This window comes from Mixophyes fleayi, chromosome 9 (genome assembly GCF_038048845.1).
Source record: "Mixophyes fleayi isolate aMixFle1 chromosome 9, aMixFle1.hap1, whole genome shotgun sequence".
Classification (NCBI taxonomy): domain Eukaryota; kingdom Metazoa; phylum Chordata; class Amphibia; order Anura; family Limnodynastidae; genus Mixophyes; species Mixophyes fleayi.
This window is the reverse complement of record NC_134410.1, coordinates 133,564,832-133,584,165: the sequence shown is the minus strand read 5'-3', so window position 1 is coordinate 133,584,165 and position 19,334 is coordinate 133,564,832. Positions and strand designations below refer to the sequence as shown.

The window sequence follows — 19,334 nt, the reverse complement described above, 5'->3', positions numbered from 1 at the left end:
CAGCTAACGGGGGATACTGTGGTAATACAGCTAACGGGGGATACTGTGGTAATACAGCTAACGGGGGATACTGTGGTAACGCAGCTAACAGGGGATACTATGGTAACGCAGCTAACGGGGGATACTGTGGTAACACAGCTAACGGGGGATACTGTGGTAACACAGCTAACAGGGGATACTATGGTAACGCAGCTAACGGGGGATACTGTGGTAACGCAGCTAACAGGGGAAACGATGGTAACACAGCTAACGGGGGATACGGTGGTAACGCAGCTAACGGGGGATACTGTGGTAACGCAGCTAACGGGGGATACTGTGGTAACGCAGCTAACAGGGGATACTATGGTAACGCAGCTAACGGGGGATACTGTGGTAACGCAGCTAACAGGGGAAACGATGGTAACACAGCTAACGGGGGATACGGTGGTAACGCAGCTAACGGGGGATACTGTGGTAACGCAGCTAACGGGGGATACTGTGGTAACGCAGCTAACAGGGGATACTATGGTAACGCAGCTAACGGGGGATACTGTGGTAACGCAGCTAACAGGGGAAACGATGGTAACACAGCTAACGGGGGATACTGTGGTAACGCAGCTAACGGGGGATACTGTGGTAACGCAGCTAACGGGGGATACTGTGGTAACGCAGCTAACGGGGGATACTGTGGTAACGCAGCTAACGGGGGATACTGTGGTAACGCAGCTAACGGGGGATACGGTGGTAACGCAGCTAACGGGGGATACGGTGGTAACGCAGCTAACGGGGGATACGGTGGTAACGCAGCTAACGGGGGATACGGTGGTAACGCAGCTAACGGGGGATACGGTGGTAACGCAGCTAACGGGGGATACGGTGGTAACGCAGCTAACGGGGGATACGGTGGTAACGCAGCTAACGGGGAATACGGTGGTAACGCAGCTAACGGGGGATACTGTGGTAACGCAGCTAACGGGGGATACTGTGGTAACGCAGCTAACGGGGGATACTGTGGTAACGCAGCTAACGGGGGATACTGTGGTAACGCAGCTAACGGGGGATACTGTGGTAACGCAGCTAACGGGGGATACTGTGGTAACGCAGCTAACGGGGGATACTGTGGTAACGCAGCTAACGGGGGATACTGTGGTAACGCAGCTAACGGGGGATACTGTGGTAACGCAGCTAACGGGGGATACTGTGGTAACGCAGCTAACGGGGGATACTGTGGTAACGCAGCTAACGGGGGATACGGTGGTAACGCAGCTAACGGGGGATACGGTGGTAACGCAGCTAACGGGGGATACGGTGGTAACGCAGCTAACGGGGGATACGGTGGTAACGCAGCTAACGGGGGATACGGTGGTAACGCAGCTAACGGGGGATACGGTGGTAACGCAGCTAACGGGGGATACGGTGGTAACGCAGCTAACGGGGGATACGGTGGTAACGCAGCTAACGGGGGATACGGTGGTAACGCAGCTAACGGGGGATACGGTGGTAACGCAGCTAACGGGGGATACGGTGGTAACGCAGCTAACGGGGGATACGGTGGTAACGCAGCTAACGGGGGATACGGTGGTAACGCAGCTAACGGGGGATACGGTGGTAACGCAGCCAACGGGGGATACGGTGGTAACGCAGCCAACGGGGGATACGGTGGTAACGCAGCCAACGGGGGATACGGTGGTAACGCAGCCAACGGGGGATACGGTGGTAACGCAGCCAACGGGGGATACGGTGGTAACGCAGCCAACGGGGGATACGGTGGTAACGCAGCCAACGGGGGATACGGTGGTAACGCAGCCAACGGGGGATACGGTGGTAACGCAGCCAACGGGGGATACGGTGGTAACGCAGCCAACGGGGGATACGGTGGTAACGCAGCCAACGGGGGATACGGTGGTAACGCAGCTAACGGGGGATACTATGGTAACCTTTTACCCTCTGGCTGAGGCAATTGGTGCAATTTCCTGTTGCATTGTTTTTCCCACCTGCTGAGGACGCAGGGACTAATGACTATTACATAAAGTACATGATCACTGATGTCCATGTATAATGCAGACTCATGTGGTCTATTGATCATTTATCCTATATATTTACTATGTTAATTACTGATACTATTCACCATCAATAGTTCTTTTTTCTGTGCTATTTAGCTATTCTTAGTAGCCAGGACGGTGCTGCTAGGTGTAACACATATAAATGATCTTACTGTGTTTAAAGCCAGAATTTGTTAGTGATTAGCAAAGCGTTATTACTACGACCAATAACTACTTACTACAGGAGAGCTTTAGTACAGTCAAACAATTATTCAGACATTTTCCATAAGTCCGCCCATTGAGAGTACTGCCCCATGGAGCAAGAACCCAGTTTTGCAGCTCTCCCTTATAATTAAAAATGAGCCATGCTCTTGTATTGAGCACTTTATCCAGTTAAAATGAATTTAGTACTTGACAATGTTTATAATAAGCATTTAGGTGTTTTATGCCAGAATCTCTTCTGACCATTCAGGCTGATGATATTAGGGGGCACAGTAATTAGACCTGCAAAAGCCACACATCAGTGGAACAATATCAATATAATATATATATATATATATATATATATATATATATATATATATATATATATATATATCTCTTGGTATACAGCCATCTGGTGGTGTCTTTACCGTTAATAAACTTGTTATCTGTATTACTATCAGGCTGATTAGGAGCTGCCATTATCTCTCTGTTGGTACTGCACATACTGAAAACAGATCACTTAAGGACCAATGTCATTATTCTTCAATATATTTTCAAAAGTTTGGCAGCTACAAGCTTATTGTACACCGCTATATGAAATACACATAGGGACCTTCTGATTGATCCATGTTCAAAAGTTGTTGCCAAAAAAGTGACTTATTTGAGGTACTTTATGAAGCCATATTGTAGGTTAACCCAAAATCCAGATACAGACTATCAATTTACTACTAACCTTTATGCCTAATGCCATCCTAGCAAATTAATAGAATATTAGTTCAGTCCACAAAATGATTTCCCTTCCTGTGTGTAGACAATGAAAGCGTGGGATGGGTATTGTGAGGAATATGGCAGCGCTCAGTGAGTGAGGTGCAGTTGAAAAAATCTTTGATTTGAACTTGAGCATTGTTCTCACAATCTTTATGGACCTTAACTTGTTTTTTCTTAAGTAATACAGAATGGTCAAGAATCCAGGAAGCATTGTTGCTGTAAATGATAGAACGTGAACGTGTCTGAATATTTGTACCACAATTGTAGATGTTTGTGGGATGTTCGTTTGGCTCTGTAAATGACAGCATATGGTCAGCCTTGCACAGATCCGCTTTGTCATTGCACTGATATCAGAGATTTGCAGGATCAGAGCGGATTGATTCCTCTACAGATAAGTCCAGTATATTGAGGGTGAGTGCTAGGTCTGACCTCGTCGGTGTTAGGTACGTACAGGCTTCCAGTGACCGAGAATCACCGACTGTCTTTAAAGTTTCTCGTTGGGGATAAAAGTTAGTGCGAGAAGTCTGAAGGACTAAATGGTAGAGCTGGTTATAACCTTGCCTTCGGAGATTACTGAGCCCCTTCAGCTGTCAATGGGAAACTGGAACGAACAGCTATAGGAAGCGTCTGTGTGAGCGGCATATTGTTTCTGACAGCTGATGTGGAGGTTGCCACTGAGGATCAACACATAGTTTTGATGGAGGTTTGAGTACTTTGATGGCGTCCCAGCTGGTTGGTGAATACAAATCCCGTCAAAGCAGGAAATAGCTTCTCTCAGCTCCGGACAAGAGACTTCTCTGTTCCTCCATAGACTTATTACCAGAAGACCCGGCCTGTCTTACTTGTCATTCCCACCAGTTAATGAGGCAGAGCGTATTTGTGTCAGCAATGAACTTGTAGCCGCACTTCCTGAGCACCTGCCCTGGGAGAGGGGGCAACGGCTGAGTGCTGATTAGTCAACACTTTTCTTGGAGAATTCTTTCTGACAGATATGTCAATTACCCTAAAGGCCCATAGAAGGCAGATTCTGTATCCTGTGTAAACTAAGAGAAGACTGGAGAGGAGGCCAGAGCTCTGACATCTCCTAACACTTCATCCCCACACCTGGAGAACGGCCCAGACAAGATGCCGGAGTCACGCGTGGATGGTGCAGGATCCAGTCTGAGCCTTGGTGAGAAGGCCGTGTGTCGTATAGTATACTGTGGGCCCCGTCCACGAGTCCTCCTACTGCCCATGGCCCTGGAGCTGTGGCTCTATGTGCAGAAAACCCGGAGCATGCAGAAGAAGAGGTGAGCTGGGGGTCCGACAAGTTAGACTAGGAGGACTCTTTGTACATTACTCTGACACTTATACCACATATGTGGGATACCTCATGTTCATCTCCAAGGCCTCATGTCATTGGCAAGAACAAATACACAGCCCAAAGGAACTAGGGCTTTACTCACAGATCCCTCCTGGTCTCATTGTAACCCCTCATATGTATGTTATGTTTATCTAAAGCCAGGATTCCTTTCACTATTTGGATAAAGTTGGAATTGTGAGACCTATTTTTCATCTTGGCTAGAAGTGAATTATTTGTTGTTATGGGTTTGTGTTTTATGACTCCTGGAAACCACTCCGTGTGCTGGTTTATTATAAGGAGGTTTTGTGCTACATCCCAGGTGCTCATCTCTGTCGGCACAGGCAGCCAGTGTCTGAATAAAGCTGTTGTGTGGGGTTTTGCCATGGGGCAGGGGAATAAAGTAGGTGTCAGAGGCAGAGAGAGGAGGGTGACATTTCTAGAGGAACGCCCACTGTTGGTCCCAATAGAACCACAAGGGGGCAGACTGTTACACCCAGCCGCACAAGCCGCACAAGCAATGTATTGTTAGTATAAGTATATATAATATACTCTACGCTAGTTGGACTAACCCCCCTATGTAAATACCATAGCACCCTAACTCTCTGAATGCACTGGAAGTGGGTACCTCTGTCCATTGCAAGAACATATTAAAATGATTTCTGCAGTTGGGTTATTTTACTGGTTTAGTATATATTATTATTATTATTATTATTATTATTATTATTATTATTATTATTATTATTATTATTATTTTCAGTTATTTACATAGGTCATATATAATACTCAGTGCTTTACAGAAAATATTTCATAATTCACATTAGTCTCTGTTCCAGTGGAGCTTACAATCTATATTCCCTAATACACACACACACACACACACACACACACACACACACACACACACACACACACACACACACACACACACACACACACGTTAAATAAGTCAGAAGCCAATTAACCTACCAGTATGCTTCTAGGTAGGGCCTTGATTGGACTCTTATCAATACCTAAAGACACAGTTTAAAGGACCACCAATCCTCTCTGTCTCTGTCTCCCTTCCGCGGGTCTAGTGATGCACCTGTCACTCACACTGCGGGTCTAGTGATGCACCTGTCACTCACACTGCGGGTCTAGTGATGCACCTGTCACTCACACTGCGGGTCTAGTGATGCACCTGTCACTCACACTGCGGGTCTAGTGATGCACCTGTCACTCACACTGTGGGTCTGGTGATGCGCCTGTCACTCACACTGTGGGTCTGGTGATGCACCTGTCACTCACACCGTGGGTCTGGTGATGCACCTGTCACTCACACTGTGGGTATAGTGATGCACCTGTCACTCACACCGTGGGTCTAGTGATGCACCTGTCACTCACACCGTGGGTCTAGTGATGCACCTGTCACTCACACTGCGGGTCTAGTGATGCACCTGTCACTCACACTGTGGGTCTAGTGATGCACCTGTCACTCACACTGCGGGTCTAGTGATGCATCTGTCACTCACACCGCGGGTCTAGTGATGCACCTGTCACTCACACCGCGGGTCTAGTGATGCACCTGTCACTCACACCGCGGGTCTAGTGATGCACCTGTCACTCACACCGCGGGTCTAGTGATGCACCTGTCACTCACACCGCGGGTCTAGTGATGCACCTGTCACTCACACCGCGGGTCTAGTGATGCACCTGTCACTCACACCGCGGGTCTAGTGATGCACCTGTCACTCACACCGCGGGTCTAGTGATGCACCTGTCACTCACACCGCGGGTCTAGTGATGCACCTGTCACTCACACCGTGGGTCTAGTGATGCACCTGTCACTCACACCGCGGGTCTAGTGATGCACCTGTCACTCACACCGCGGGTCTAGTGATGCACCTGTCACTCACACCGTGGGTCTAGTGATGCACCTGTCACTCACACCGCGCCTCGCCGCTTTAACTTCCCATTCCTACGAAATAGTTTGATAAGGAAGAGCTCAATAGGAGAGAGGATCACAGACCTGGAGTATTACAGACATCGCTGGACCTCAGTGGTGTAATGCAGGGGCTGAATGCCTGAACACCCTAGATTTGCTCCTGGCACTAAATGGGGCCCATTATTGCCATTGTATAAGTAACTAGTTAGACTGGAGCTTAAATATCTGGTACAGATTTGGGCATCACACTGTAAGAAGGACAAAACTAGACAGAGACAGACAACCTCATTACTAAAGGGGAATGGAAGGGTTAAAGTATAAAGGATGGTACCATTAGGTTATTAGAGGTGACATTTCAGGTCAATACAATGATTTGTATAATAAACTTTCAGCACCAAGGACAGACAGGAAAAGAGGCAGTTTCAGCATCCGCATAGGAAGGGTTCTTTATGGTAAGGGCAGTTAAGCTGTGGGATTCCTGACCACACGAGCTGCTGATGATAAATTAGCTAACAAAATTTGAACATTAATTGGAGCCTTAATTACAATATACAGTATTTGTAGCTATTTTCACTAAAAGACATTGGGCCTGAGTCATTAAGGAGAACAGGGCAGAAAAGAAGTAAATTTGATCCTGGACAAACCATGGTACAATACAAGGGGTGCAAATTAGTTTATTATTGTGCACATAAGGAAAATACTGGCTGTTTTTTCATGTAGCACAAATACCTGATAGCTTTATATTTACACTGACGTTAGTCTACGACATGCCCTACCCCATCTAGAAATCTGTCCCCACATTTTACATTTACCTCCCCCCCCCAATGCAGCGTGGTTTTCCAAGGTGCAAAGTTGCTCCTTATTTTTGCTTTACCTTCGTTAAGGACTGGCCCATTGTGAGGATGATTGATCCAGGAAATTCATTCACTTGCTGTTTCTGAGGGGCCTGTGAGGCAAATAAGAAATGGTCACATTGGAGGTTTTGTTTCGTCTACTCGATTTAAACGCAATTAAATTTTGATGCAATGTAACTGCGTAACCAGTTCCTGACAGCAAAAATATAATAAACTGCTAATTAAAGTTGCAGCTGAGAACAGCAGCCTTTTGTAGACTTTTGGAACCTAGAAGGAGCGCCCCCATGTAATAGATGGGACAGTGGTACTCCCAGTGCATATGGTTACAGCTGCAGGTACAGGAGTCTTATTTAAGCTGCTGCTGTTCTCTTAATATGTAGCAATTTAGTTTCTCCACCTGGGCCAGTAACATTTGCTGATCTAGAAAAAGAAAGGAATTAAATGAGATTTCAGGACTACAATTAAAAAAAAAGTCATCATCCGCTCATTAAAAGTTCTTCCGCTCAGTTATGAAATCATTGCCTCAGGTTCTGTCCTACACTGATCATAGAGTTGTCCCTGCGGACTGCTGGGCAGACTGTAACATCAGATGTATTGTGCGGCAAATACACCCACCAGCCACTACATTAAAACCACCTGCCTAATATTGTGTAGGTCCCTCTCGTACAAGAAACAGCTTTGACCCGTCGAGACATTGTCTCCGCAGGACCTCAGAAGGTGTATTATGTGGCATCAAGACGTTCGCAGCAGATCCTTTAAGTCCAGAGAGTTGCGAGGTGGGGCCTCCATGGCTCGGACCTGTTTGTACAGCACATCCCACAGATGCTCGATCGGATTGAGATCTGGGGAATTAGAAACCTAAGTCAACACCTTTAACTCTTTGTCATGTTCCTCAAACCATTTCTGAACAATTTTTGCAGTGTGGCAGAACGCATTATCCAACTGAAAGAGGCCACTGCATTTGGGGAATATGTTTACCATGAACAAGTGTACTTGGTCTGCAGCAATGTTTAGGTAGGGGGTACGTGTCATAGTAACATCCACATGAATGCCAGGATCCAAAGGTTCCAGCAGAACATTGCCCAGAGCATCACACTGCCTCCGCCGGCTGCCTTCTTCCCATAGTGCATCCTGGTGCCATCTCTTCCCCAGGTAAACGATGGACACGCACCCGGCCGTCCACATGAAGTAAAATAAAGATCAGACCAGGCCACCATCTTCCATTGCTCCAGTTCTAGCACTCACATGCCCATTGTAGACGCTGTCGGTGGTGGACAGGGGTCAGTATTGGCTCTCTGACCGGTCTGCAGCTATGATGCCCATACACAGCAAGCTGTGATACACTGTGTGTTCTGGCACCTTTCTATCATAACCGGCATTTTTTTCAGCAATTTGTGCTACAGTAGGATTGGACCAGACGGGCTGGTTTTCGCTCCCCACTAGCATCAGTGAGCCTTGGGCGCCCATGATCCTGTTGCTGGTTCAATGCTTGTTCTTCCTTGGACCACTTTTGGTAGGTACTAACCTCTGTATACCAGGAACACCCCACAAGATCTGCCATTTTTGAGATGCTCTGACCCAGTCATCTAACCATCACGATTGGGCCCTGTCAAAGTCGCTCCGATCCTTATGTTTGCCTGTTTTTCCTGCTTCCAACACATCAACTTCAATAACTGACTGTTCACTTGCTGCCTAATATATCCCACCCATTGTCAGGAACATCATAGCGTGATAATCAGTGTTATTCACTTCACTTGTCAGTGGTTTTAATGTTGTGGCTGATTGGTGTATATTAGGAGTCTTTTTTTTTATATGCTTTTTTAAGTAGTGATTTTGTCTAATGAATTGTTTTTTCCAGTTAGATATATTTATGTATTCATGAGCTCATGTGACTGTTATTTGTTTGTTTTTATCAGTTCGTTGTGATTTTATATTTTAGTATATATTTATTATTACATCCACAGCTTATAAATACTTTTAACAAATGGTGTTGAACTTTTATATACATTTTATATTTGCCAATTGGACACAGCTCCCTGAACTGTATCTATAGTGCTTTTCTTCTCAAATTTGCAACACGCTAATTACATATTCATTATTTATTCAAAGATGTCTGAACTATATATTCATCCTCCATAATGACCTGAACAAATGACTATGTGAACTGTACAATAAACCTTTTTATCTTCCATTATTGCTTGAATATATGAATATTCAGGGTGAGGTGACTTCTGGCCTGTACGGGGCAGAGGGACCCCCATAGATTACAAGCAGTGAAGTACTTTGAAGTGGTATCTGCTGATGAGTCAGCACGGCGCGGTCTGAGTGCGTCTGTAGGATCACAGCACTTTATATCATGCTGAACTGATCGCTCTCCACACCGAGGCCTCCGAATATATTAGATTCAATTTAAAATTTTTTTTAAAAAAAAATAGCACAAATTATGTTCCCACAGTAACTGCAACATGTATATCCAGACAACCTGGTGTGGAGCTCGCTCAAAAATGTATAATTAGAGGTGGTTTCCATGAACAGCTAAATATTTGCATTGCAGCGAAATAAGGCTAAAGTAATTTGTTTAGTGCAAATTAGGGACTTGGATCCATGAGGAATTGTTATCTGTTTTCAGAATGCTCATCCTGGAGTGAGCGGAGCATTAGCTGACCTATAGATCATCCAATTTGTATAATTCTTTTGTATAGTTATGGTCCATATAGTGTAGGAATTAATTATGTTTATGCTTTAAGATACTCCTCCAAAATTGAGAAAAGGTCTTTGATTCTTCTCTGTGATTATGAGGGGTTGAGCTATGTACTTATCTTTACATTGTTGAACATTACACGCTGGAGAACTTGGGATCAAAGGATATCACCAAGAAATTGTACTTGCCTTACCCACAACAACCAGCACCACTAGAGAGTCCCTTATCTAGCTCCACCAGCAGGTCTGAGGACCGACTGACCATTTGATGGCTCTGCCATTTGCAGGAGGGGATTGTCTACCTGAGAAAGTCCCAACTTGTGCTAGAATGGGCTGTTCAGCCTCCGTCAGCCTCCCAGCTGTTCATAAAGCAATGATGGTGATTTCTGTGACATCAGTATGGCAGTGGCTTGTGTACTGCTGCAGGGCCTTGTCTCCCTCTCCTATCCTTCTCAGCCAGTCGTCAGACCTTGTCTCCCTCTCCTATCCTTCTCAGCCAGTCGTCAGACCTTGTCTCCCTCTCCTATCCTTCTCAGCCAGTCGTCAGACCTTGTCTCCCTCTCCTATCCTTCTCAGCCAGTCGTCAGACCTTGTCTCCCTCTCCTATCCTTCTCAGCCAGTCGTCAGACCTTGTCTCCCTCTCCTATCCTTCTCAGCCAGTCGTCAGACCTTGTCTCCCTCTCCTATCCTTCTCAGCCAGTCGTCAGACCTTGTCTCCCTCTCCTATCCTTCTCAGCCAGTCGTCAGACCTTGTCTCCCTCTCCTATCCTTCTCAGCCAGTCGTCAGATTGGTAACGAGATGAACTGTTGGGACAGAAGTACCATGTTGCTGAGTCTGTGTCTGTATTTATGTCTGGATGCTGGCTAAGCACAAGCACAGAATCACACAGTCTGCTATGGGAAGCCTTATGCTGTCCAGTGTTATTAATGGGAGTATGGATATAATGGTCTAACTGCTGTGGTTGTTCCATATATTTCCACTTTCTCGGTGTGTTTTGTTTTCGGCAGGTGTGAAGTTTTATCACAAACCAGCGCAGTCTTATGTCATTTATATCACCAGTGTTGTACATACTGCAGCTAACCATGTGTTATACTATCTTACTCCTCAGTTTGGAACCCATATGTTGATTTTTTAAATAGATTTCAAAATGTTTAACTGACAAAAAAAGCAGACTTATAGTACGACCCCCCCTCCCCCGAGTTAATTAAGCTAATGAGCAGGAGGGGGCAGTTTGTAACACACATCTAGGGGTAAATGTATGAATCTCCGGATTCTTCATCTCCGGCGTGTTCAGCCTCTTCAGCGCTTACATTTAAAGCGGCGCTACATTGTAAAGGGAAGTTTCCCTTTACAATGTAGCACCGCTTTAAATTTAAGCGCTGAAGAGGCTGAACACGCCGGAGATGAAGAATCCGGAGATTCATACATTTACCCCCTAATGTCAGACCATATTGAATGCTAGTTATAAGCACCATGACTCTTTACACCATTTCTTGATGTCACTGAAACAGCCTTTTAACCTGCGGCGGTGGCTGCGTAAGTCAACATTCATATGTGCGCAGCCTGCAGTTCTCCCTCAGTGATGTCACTGATTTCCAGCAAGTTGATAGGCTGCATTGTTATTGGTTCCGCCCACACGATGGCTGTCTCAGATCCTTTTCCAGCCAATTTGCTCCCCACACAGAAGTTGTACTGGGTATGTCGCACTCTCTGCCTTATAGGTGATATTCTGTCCCACTATATAGTGCTACACTTAATGTCGTTACACAGCATCATAAATGTACTAGATGCTTTATTTCAACAGAGAGATTTATTATATTTGAATTTAGCTCCCAGTCATTATATTTTGTTGCTGACTTTGTCCCTCCACAGCTTCTGTACTCTGTGAACTCTACAAACCGTATTTGAGCCTCTATGAATCCTTTGACTTTGGTTTAGTACATAAATCCATTGTGTTTGCCAGTAGTTGCTATATTACAGGTGTCTGTTATAAAGGTCTTATTACAGCTTGAGTTAGAAAAGTAGAAAATAACAATTCCATGCAAATTTGTGGGAAGTCCGCATTGTCCTATGCAAAGTATGAAGCCTGCAGAACGGATAACACAGTTTGTCTCTGATTTCTTGTGTTTTGTTTGTCTTGGCTCCTGTGTCTCCAGCTCACGGGATGGTCACCCTATGTACTTAGAATACTACGTTACTGTGCAAAGTTCCTGGAAACGTTGGAGAACAGAAGCTTTTGTTGTCTCTGTTGCTGGATTGTCTCAGGGAATGTGGATAATAAATGAGCCTTGGATGTCTTAATGTTACACATATCTTAGTAATGTCCCAGGCGTGCCGAGCACTCAATAACAGCGTCTGCACTTTGTTAAAAGGAAAATAGTTTTGACACTAATGTATTGGCGATGATACAGTAATACTTTGAAGGCTGTTGTCACACCTGTATTTTAGAAGCAGCGTATTTCTGCTTCTTACACAGAGAACTTTTATTGATCTACTAGGAAACACTTCTGATACATAGTTTTACAGCCATTCATTGCACCAGGATTTCAGTGAAAACACATATAGCGTTATTGAGCGTTGGACGCTTTAGAAACAGCCAGCAATGAAAACATCCCAAAACGCTGCTTTCAGTACACAGGTGTAAAACCAGCCTTACGTAGATCTCTCATTCACCACATAAAACTATATGGTGTCTTCAGAACACTAGATCAGTCTTGGGCAACATATGGCTCTGCTGCTGTTGTGGAACCACTAATCCCAGCAGGTAGTCCCACGGCAGCTGGAGATCTACCCTTTATTCAGATTGCTGTGGGGCCTGGATGTTTGTATTGTTACAGCAGGAGGCTGGTATTAGTAGAATGGTAACTTGACACTATGCAATTGGTGTGGTGACACAGTTACTGGTATCCGTATGCTCCGATAGCAGACGGCTCTGGCCGACCTCTCTCCTCTACTCTTGTGAATCTGTGTGTGCTTATTATATGTGGGTTACAGGTCCGTGAGACCCTTCTCCCTGCAGCCTGGATCTGTTTCATGCCTAAATTTGCTGCTTGTTAATCCAGCCGTACTTCTCATTTTCATGGTACTGGACCACCAGCCATTTCTCTCTGGACACACGTTCTGCCTGGCTGCAAGGCTGGAACAGTGTTCTCTGGCCCCCAGCAGTGTAGGTAGCAGTATGTGTCCCCCACTGTTGCCCACCTGTCAAAATTGATAAGTTTCAGTAATCACTGAGCTTGGAGGTTTTCTCCCCAGTCCCAACAACACCACCTGTACAGTGAGTCATGGGCAAAAGTTTTCAGAATGACACAAATATTATTTTTCACAATGTCTGCGGCCTCAGTTTTTATGATGGCAATTTGCATATACTCCAGAATGTGATGAAGAGTGATCAGATGAATTGCAATTAATTTCAAAGTTCCTCTTTGCAATGATAATTAACTTTATCCCAAAAATATTTCCAATGCATTTCAGCCCTGTCACAAAAGGACCAGCTGACATCAGGTCAGTGATTCTCTCATTAACACAGGTGAGAGTGTTGACAAGGACAAGGCTGGAGATCATTGTCATGCTGATTGAGTTAGAATAACAGATTGGAAGCTATAAAAGGAGGGTGGTGCTTGATATCATTGCTCTTCCTCTGTTAACCGTGGTTATCTGCAAGGAAACACGAGCAGTCATCATTGCTTTGCACAAAAAGGGCTTCACAGACAAGGATATTGCTGCTAGTAAGATTGAACCTAAATCAACTATTTATTTATCATCAAGAACTTCAAGGAGAGAGGTTCGATCGTTATGAAGAAGGCTTCAGGGAACCCAAGAACGTCCAGCAAGCGCCAGGACCTTCTCCTAAAGTTGATTCAGCAGGGGGATCGGGGCACCGCCAGTGCAGAGCTTGCTCAGGAATGGCTGCAGGCTGGTGTGAGGGCATCTGCACGGACAGTGAGGCGAAGACTTTTGGAGGATGGACTGGTGTCAAGAAGGACAGCAAAGAAGCCACTTCTCTCCAGGAAAAACATCAGGGACTGACTGATATTCTGCAATAGGTACAGGGATTGGACTGCTGAGGACTGGGGTAGAGTCATTTTCTCTGATGAATCCCCTTTCAGATTGTTTGGGGCATCTGGAGAAACGCTTGTCCGGAAAAGGAAAGGTGAGTGCTACCATCAGTCCTGTGTCATGCCAACAGTAAAGCATCCTGAGACCATTCATGTGTGGGGTTGTTTCTCAGGCAAAATTGTGAGTGAGCCCACTCCCTTGGCTAAGAACACAGCCATGAATATAGAATGGTACCAAAACATCCTCCAAGAGCAACTTCTCCCAACCATCCAAGAACAGTTTGGTGATGAACAATATCCTGTACAGCATGATGGAGCACCTTGCCATAAGGCAAACATGATGGCTAAGTGGATCAAAACATCGAGATTTGGGATCCATGGCCTGGAAACCCCCAAGACTTTAATCCCATTGAGAACTTGTGGATAATCCTCAAGAGACGGTGGACAAACAAAAACCCACAAATTCTGACAAACTCCAAGCATTGATTAGGTAAGAATGGGCGGCCATCAGTCAGTATGTGGCCCAGAAGCTGATTGACAGCTGCCAGGGCGATTGGTAGAGGTCTTCAAAAAGATGGGTCAACACTGTAAATATTGACTCTTTGCATAAACTTAATATAATTGTCAATAAAAGCCTTTGACACGTATGAAATGCTTGTAATTCTACTTCAGTATAACATAGCAACATCTGACAAAAAGGTCTAAAAACACAGAAGCAGCAAACTGTGTGAAAACCAATAATTGTGTCATTCTCAAACTTTTGGCCATGACTGTACACGTCAGACTACAGCTCTGGAAGGGGAATTTGTCTATCCTGAGTTTGGGAGCGCAGAGGAAGCTCACAAATCAGCACCAGCGCCAGAGTAGAATAAGGTAAAGTGACTTTGGGTTCAGTGATTTGATGCATTGATTATTATAATTGTTAGTTTAGTCGTGTCCAGTGCCTTGTCTGCCTACCTCTTGTTCTGGCCATGCTTGGCTGCTCTAGAATGGTTTTCTTTAATGCTGAGATTTCTAAATGTACACATCTGATCTTCTAATAAGAATAAAAGTATAGACATGATAAGAATGACATATACTATGCTGTGAGGGCTGGTCAGCACATAGCCCCTGTGTCCGGGGAGATGAAACTCTGCTCACATATGTCCCGTTAATAATAATCATCTTTCTGTCTTTACACACTAATACATTTATGCACAGGCTGTAGTGTGATGCTGGCAAATCCGACCTCATTTTGAGTTTGTGCATTAAAATTAGAGATGGTCACTGACCCCCGTGTTTTGGTTTTGTATTCGGTTTTGGATCTGGATTACGTAGTGGTGTACATGCTACTGCTGTTCCTGCTGGTGAAGGTGAATGAGCAACCCAGTGGGCTGTCACAGTCATATAGTCTTTGGTTTGGCCACTTCCACTTGTCCCCATATCTGTGGTTAAGTGGACAGTGGGCAGAATGGCATTTTTCAGCGCAATTTCTACATTTTTACACACTTTTTGGTATAGTTGTGGAATTGCTTTACGGGAGAAATGGTATCGCGATGGAATTCTGTAACGCGGACACAAAACCTCAATTAACTGTGAAAAACCAGCTGCGTTTTGTCAAAGTCGTATAATTGGATGAACGAAAGTATATTGGTTTAATATTGGTTTGCCGTGCGTATTGCGAAGCGTACACCACGTGTTACGTGACGTGGTGCGTTCGCACGGTAAAATACGCACGCACACACTCGCATTACAACAGTTAGTTATTTATATCATTTCATATTGGTTCTGTTACACTGTAATTCAGGAGCAGATAGTATTCGGTTTATTATTAGTCTATATATATATATATATATATATATATATATATATATATATATATATATATATATATATATATATATAGTGATTATATGTACAATGTAGTGTTATTAAAGGTTTAGGTAATAGGAAAGGTGTCATGCCTGATATCATATTGAACCCTAATCATCGGCAGCTGTCCGGTGCAGTTACTGATATTAGAGAGTAAACCTTTGTATGATACTGGTTATGAAAGGAGCAGACCCCCTGGAGAGAAGACCCCCACCTTTTGGATTCCTTAGATTGAATCAACCTATTACCTGTCTGGCCTGGACCCACCCAACGTCTGGACCTATAGAAACAATCTACGTCATCTCTATTGTTCACAATGAAACACTGTATATATATTAGCTGCATCTCACTGGGGCCTCACTCTGACACAGTATTCTAAACAGAATATTGTCCATCGGGTCCCGTGGGTGCGCAGCGTGCGCAAGCGATTGCATTTGGTATGTATTTATCTTTTGGTATTGGCTGTGCTGTACTGTACTGTATCATAATATAATAATGTATTGAATTGTTGACTATTTACATCTGCTAAAATAAACCATGTGCTTTGGAAACACATACAATTGATTGGGCAATGCTTATTTTAAAACAATAGAATTACTTTAATAGTTTATTGTGGAGATTGGACGCAGATCTAACACTAACATTGCAGCCATGACGGTGTAGTTTGACATCGCCTTTCCCAGATGACGTTCTGGGAACACTACCATCAGGACTGGTGACAGAACCTGGTTGCTCATTCTGCTCATATGTGGACTGCTTTGAATCCATTCTGAGTCCAAAGCACTTGTAGTGCTACAAATTGTTTTTGACACTGCTGAAATATACTACTTTTTTCACAGCCAGATAAATTTCAGCAAAAGAATGGGGGACACCCCAATAGCACTTGGAGTGCCAGAAACTGAACAAAAAACCCTCCTCTCTTCTCCTCTTACTGCTGTAACAATCTGGTATTAAGCTTTCGATGCTGTGTAATACAATCAATCACTGTCCCTGCGCTGATATAGCCAGTGTGACCTAACCCTGCTCTCTCCCTGTCAAATGGCGATGGATTGCTGTGGAGGTATTTATGCTTTTTAAATCTCGCGAGATCCGAGCTCAGAAAAACGAATACGTCACAATGACATTTTGCCTCGATTTCGAAACTGAATGGGCGGGAGAGTACTCGGATACCCTAAATTCGGTAGGATTCGGATCTCGGGGAGCCGAGCCTGCCCATCTCTAATTAAAATGAGCATTATTCATGGAGGATCCTGGATCTTAGTCATCACTTCCCACGTAGTGACTAGGCAGCACAATGACTGGTGACAGCTTATGGACAGATTTACCTTGAAATCTAATGCCGGCCTGTTCTTTTCTCCTTCCCTGATTTGATCAGGAAATCCTGGTATATTTGTACACACAGTAAATGTAACATATCTTTTTTAGATGCTGTCAAAGTTGAGTTTTATTTTAAGAAGAGTAGTTTAATTCATAGCTGGCATTTGTTACTTATTGTTACTCCATATTCACATTTTTCTGCTTTACAATCTTTTCACCGGTTGGTAACTCTGCCAATGAATTTTGTCAACAAACACCATATTCCCACTGGTGACGGAACATGTCTAACCCTGAGAAACAGACTTTTTATTCTGTGCTATTATTTCTGAAATACTGATTTGTATTAAATTTGCTGGAAAATTACTTCCATATATTCCAAATCACCAGTGACCTCTCAGACAAGAGCCTTACCATGTCTTACCCCAGTGTCATTTCTTTTCTGCACTTGTTTTCCTGTAATATATTTCCCATGTAATTAAAATAATAACACTTTTTAAAAAAAATACATTTGTTATGTTTTTTGTGTTTTAGATGCAGAGAGACTCGGGAGGACACAGGGGCCACATAGGGAATGTCTGGAGGACACGGGGGCCACGTAGGGAATGTCTGGAGGACACAGGGGCCACGTAGGGAATGTCTGGAGGCCACGGGGGCCACGTAGGGAATGTCTGGAGGACACGGGGGCCACGTAGGGAATGTCTGGAGGACACGGGGGGCCACGTAGGGAATGTCTGGAGGACACGGGGGGCCACGTAGGGAATGTCTGGAGGACACGGTGGCCACGTAGGGAATGTCTGGAGGACACGGGGGCCACGTAGGGAATGTCTGGAGGACACGGGGGCCACGTAGGGAATGTCTGGAGGACACGGGGGCCACGTAGGGAATGTCTGGAGGACATGGGGGCCACATAGGGAATGTCTGGAGGACACGGGGGCCACATAGGGAATGTCTGGAGGACACGGGGGCCACATAGGGAATGTCTGGAGGACACGGGGGCCACATAGGGAATGTCTGGAGGACACGGGTTGCCACATAGGGAATGTCTGGAGATCAAAGGAGCCAGAGACGTTTAAGAGGGCGGTCTGGGAAGTTCAGGAGGACACATTGATCAGACACACAGAGGATGTGGCTGAGTGTTATATTTGAGTAAGGTCCTTCCCTACCCTCCCCCTTTCTTTTTCTAGCCCTCCGTCTCCTTAATATTTAACTTGACACTGATCACAATATCTGTTTGATATTTATTTGTTTTAGAGATTTTTTTTCCTAATTATTAAACACATTTGTGTTGTCCAATTGTATCGCTTGTACATGTTGTTATTTCAAGATAAAAGGTTTAATAAAATATGATTGCAGTGTTTGGACACTGTGTCCTTACTGATTGCCAATGGAAACTGCACTTTTGCTTTATTTCATGCGCGTTCAGGGGGCAATGTGTCCGCTTTATATCTATAAATATTAATATATCAAATAATGTACTAAACATAATTGTGGGACTGTCCTCTGTGAGAGATAAAGTGGGTATAACTCTGACTGTGGTCGGCAATGTTAAATGGCTCAATCAGGGATGAATAAATATGAATAAATAATGAATCTTCCATCTGTGGCAAAATAGACCAATCCGCGTGCACTCTGCCAGTGTGTCGTTATCAGCAGTGTGTCGTTATCAGCATTGTGTCGTTATCAGCATTGTCTCGTCATCAGCATTGTGTCGTTATCAGCATTGTGTCGTTATCAGCAGTGTGTCGTCATCAGCATTGTGTCGTTATCAGCATTGTGTCGTTATCAGCATTGTGTCATTATCAGCATTGTGTCATCGTTATCAGCATTGTGTCGTCATTATCAGCATTGTGTCGTTATCAGCATTGTCTCGTCATCAGCATTGTGTCGTTATCAGCATTGTGTCGTTATCAGCAGTGTCGTCATCAGCATTGTGTCGTTATCAGCATTGTCTCGTCATCAGCATTGTGTCGTTATCAGCATTGTCTCGTCATCAGCATTGTGTCGTTATCAGCATTGTCTCGTCATCAGCATTGTGTCGTTATCAGCATTGTGTCGTTATCAGCAGTGTGTCGTCATCAGCAGTGTGTCGTCATCAGCAGTGTGTCGTCATCAGCATTGTGTCGTCATTATCAGCATTGTGTCGTTATCAGCATTGTCTCGTCATCAGCATTGTGTCGTCATCAGCAGTGTGTCGTCATCAGCATTGTGTCGTTATCAGCATTGTGTCCTTATTAGCATTGTGTCCTTATTAGCATTGTGTCCTTATCAGCATTGTGTCGTTATCAGCATTGTGTCGT

The 19,334-nt window shown here is 44.6% G+C and overlaps 1 protein-coding gene and 1 long non-coding RNA gene across 4 annotated transcripts in view; one reads left to right on the top strand and one right to left on the bottom strand.

The window, feature by feature from the left end:
• Window positions 1-19,334, bottom strand: part of LOC142101380 (uncharacterized) — a 535,334-nt gene that overhangs the window by 122,589 nt on the left and 393,411 nt on the right. The window lies entirely within an intron of this gene.
• GPSM1 (G protein signaling modulator 1) overlaps window positions 1-19,334 on the top strand; it is a 225,195-nt gene that overhangs the window by 39,161 nt on the left and 166,700 nt on the right. The window contains exon 1 of one of the 3 annotated variants that reach the window (XM_075185834.1): window positions 4,094-4,282. The exons of the other annotated variants lie outside the window; for them this stretch is intronic. Within the exon in view, the coding sequence (XP_075041935.1) occupies window positions 4,119-4,282 (164 nt within the window). The 5' untranslated portion in view covers window positions 4,094-4,118. Of the gene's footprint in view, window positions 1-4,093; window positions 4,283-19,334 lie in introns of those variants that run through there. 3 annotated transcript variants of the gene reach the window in all.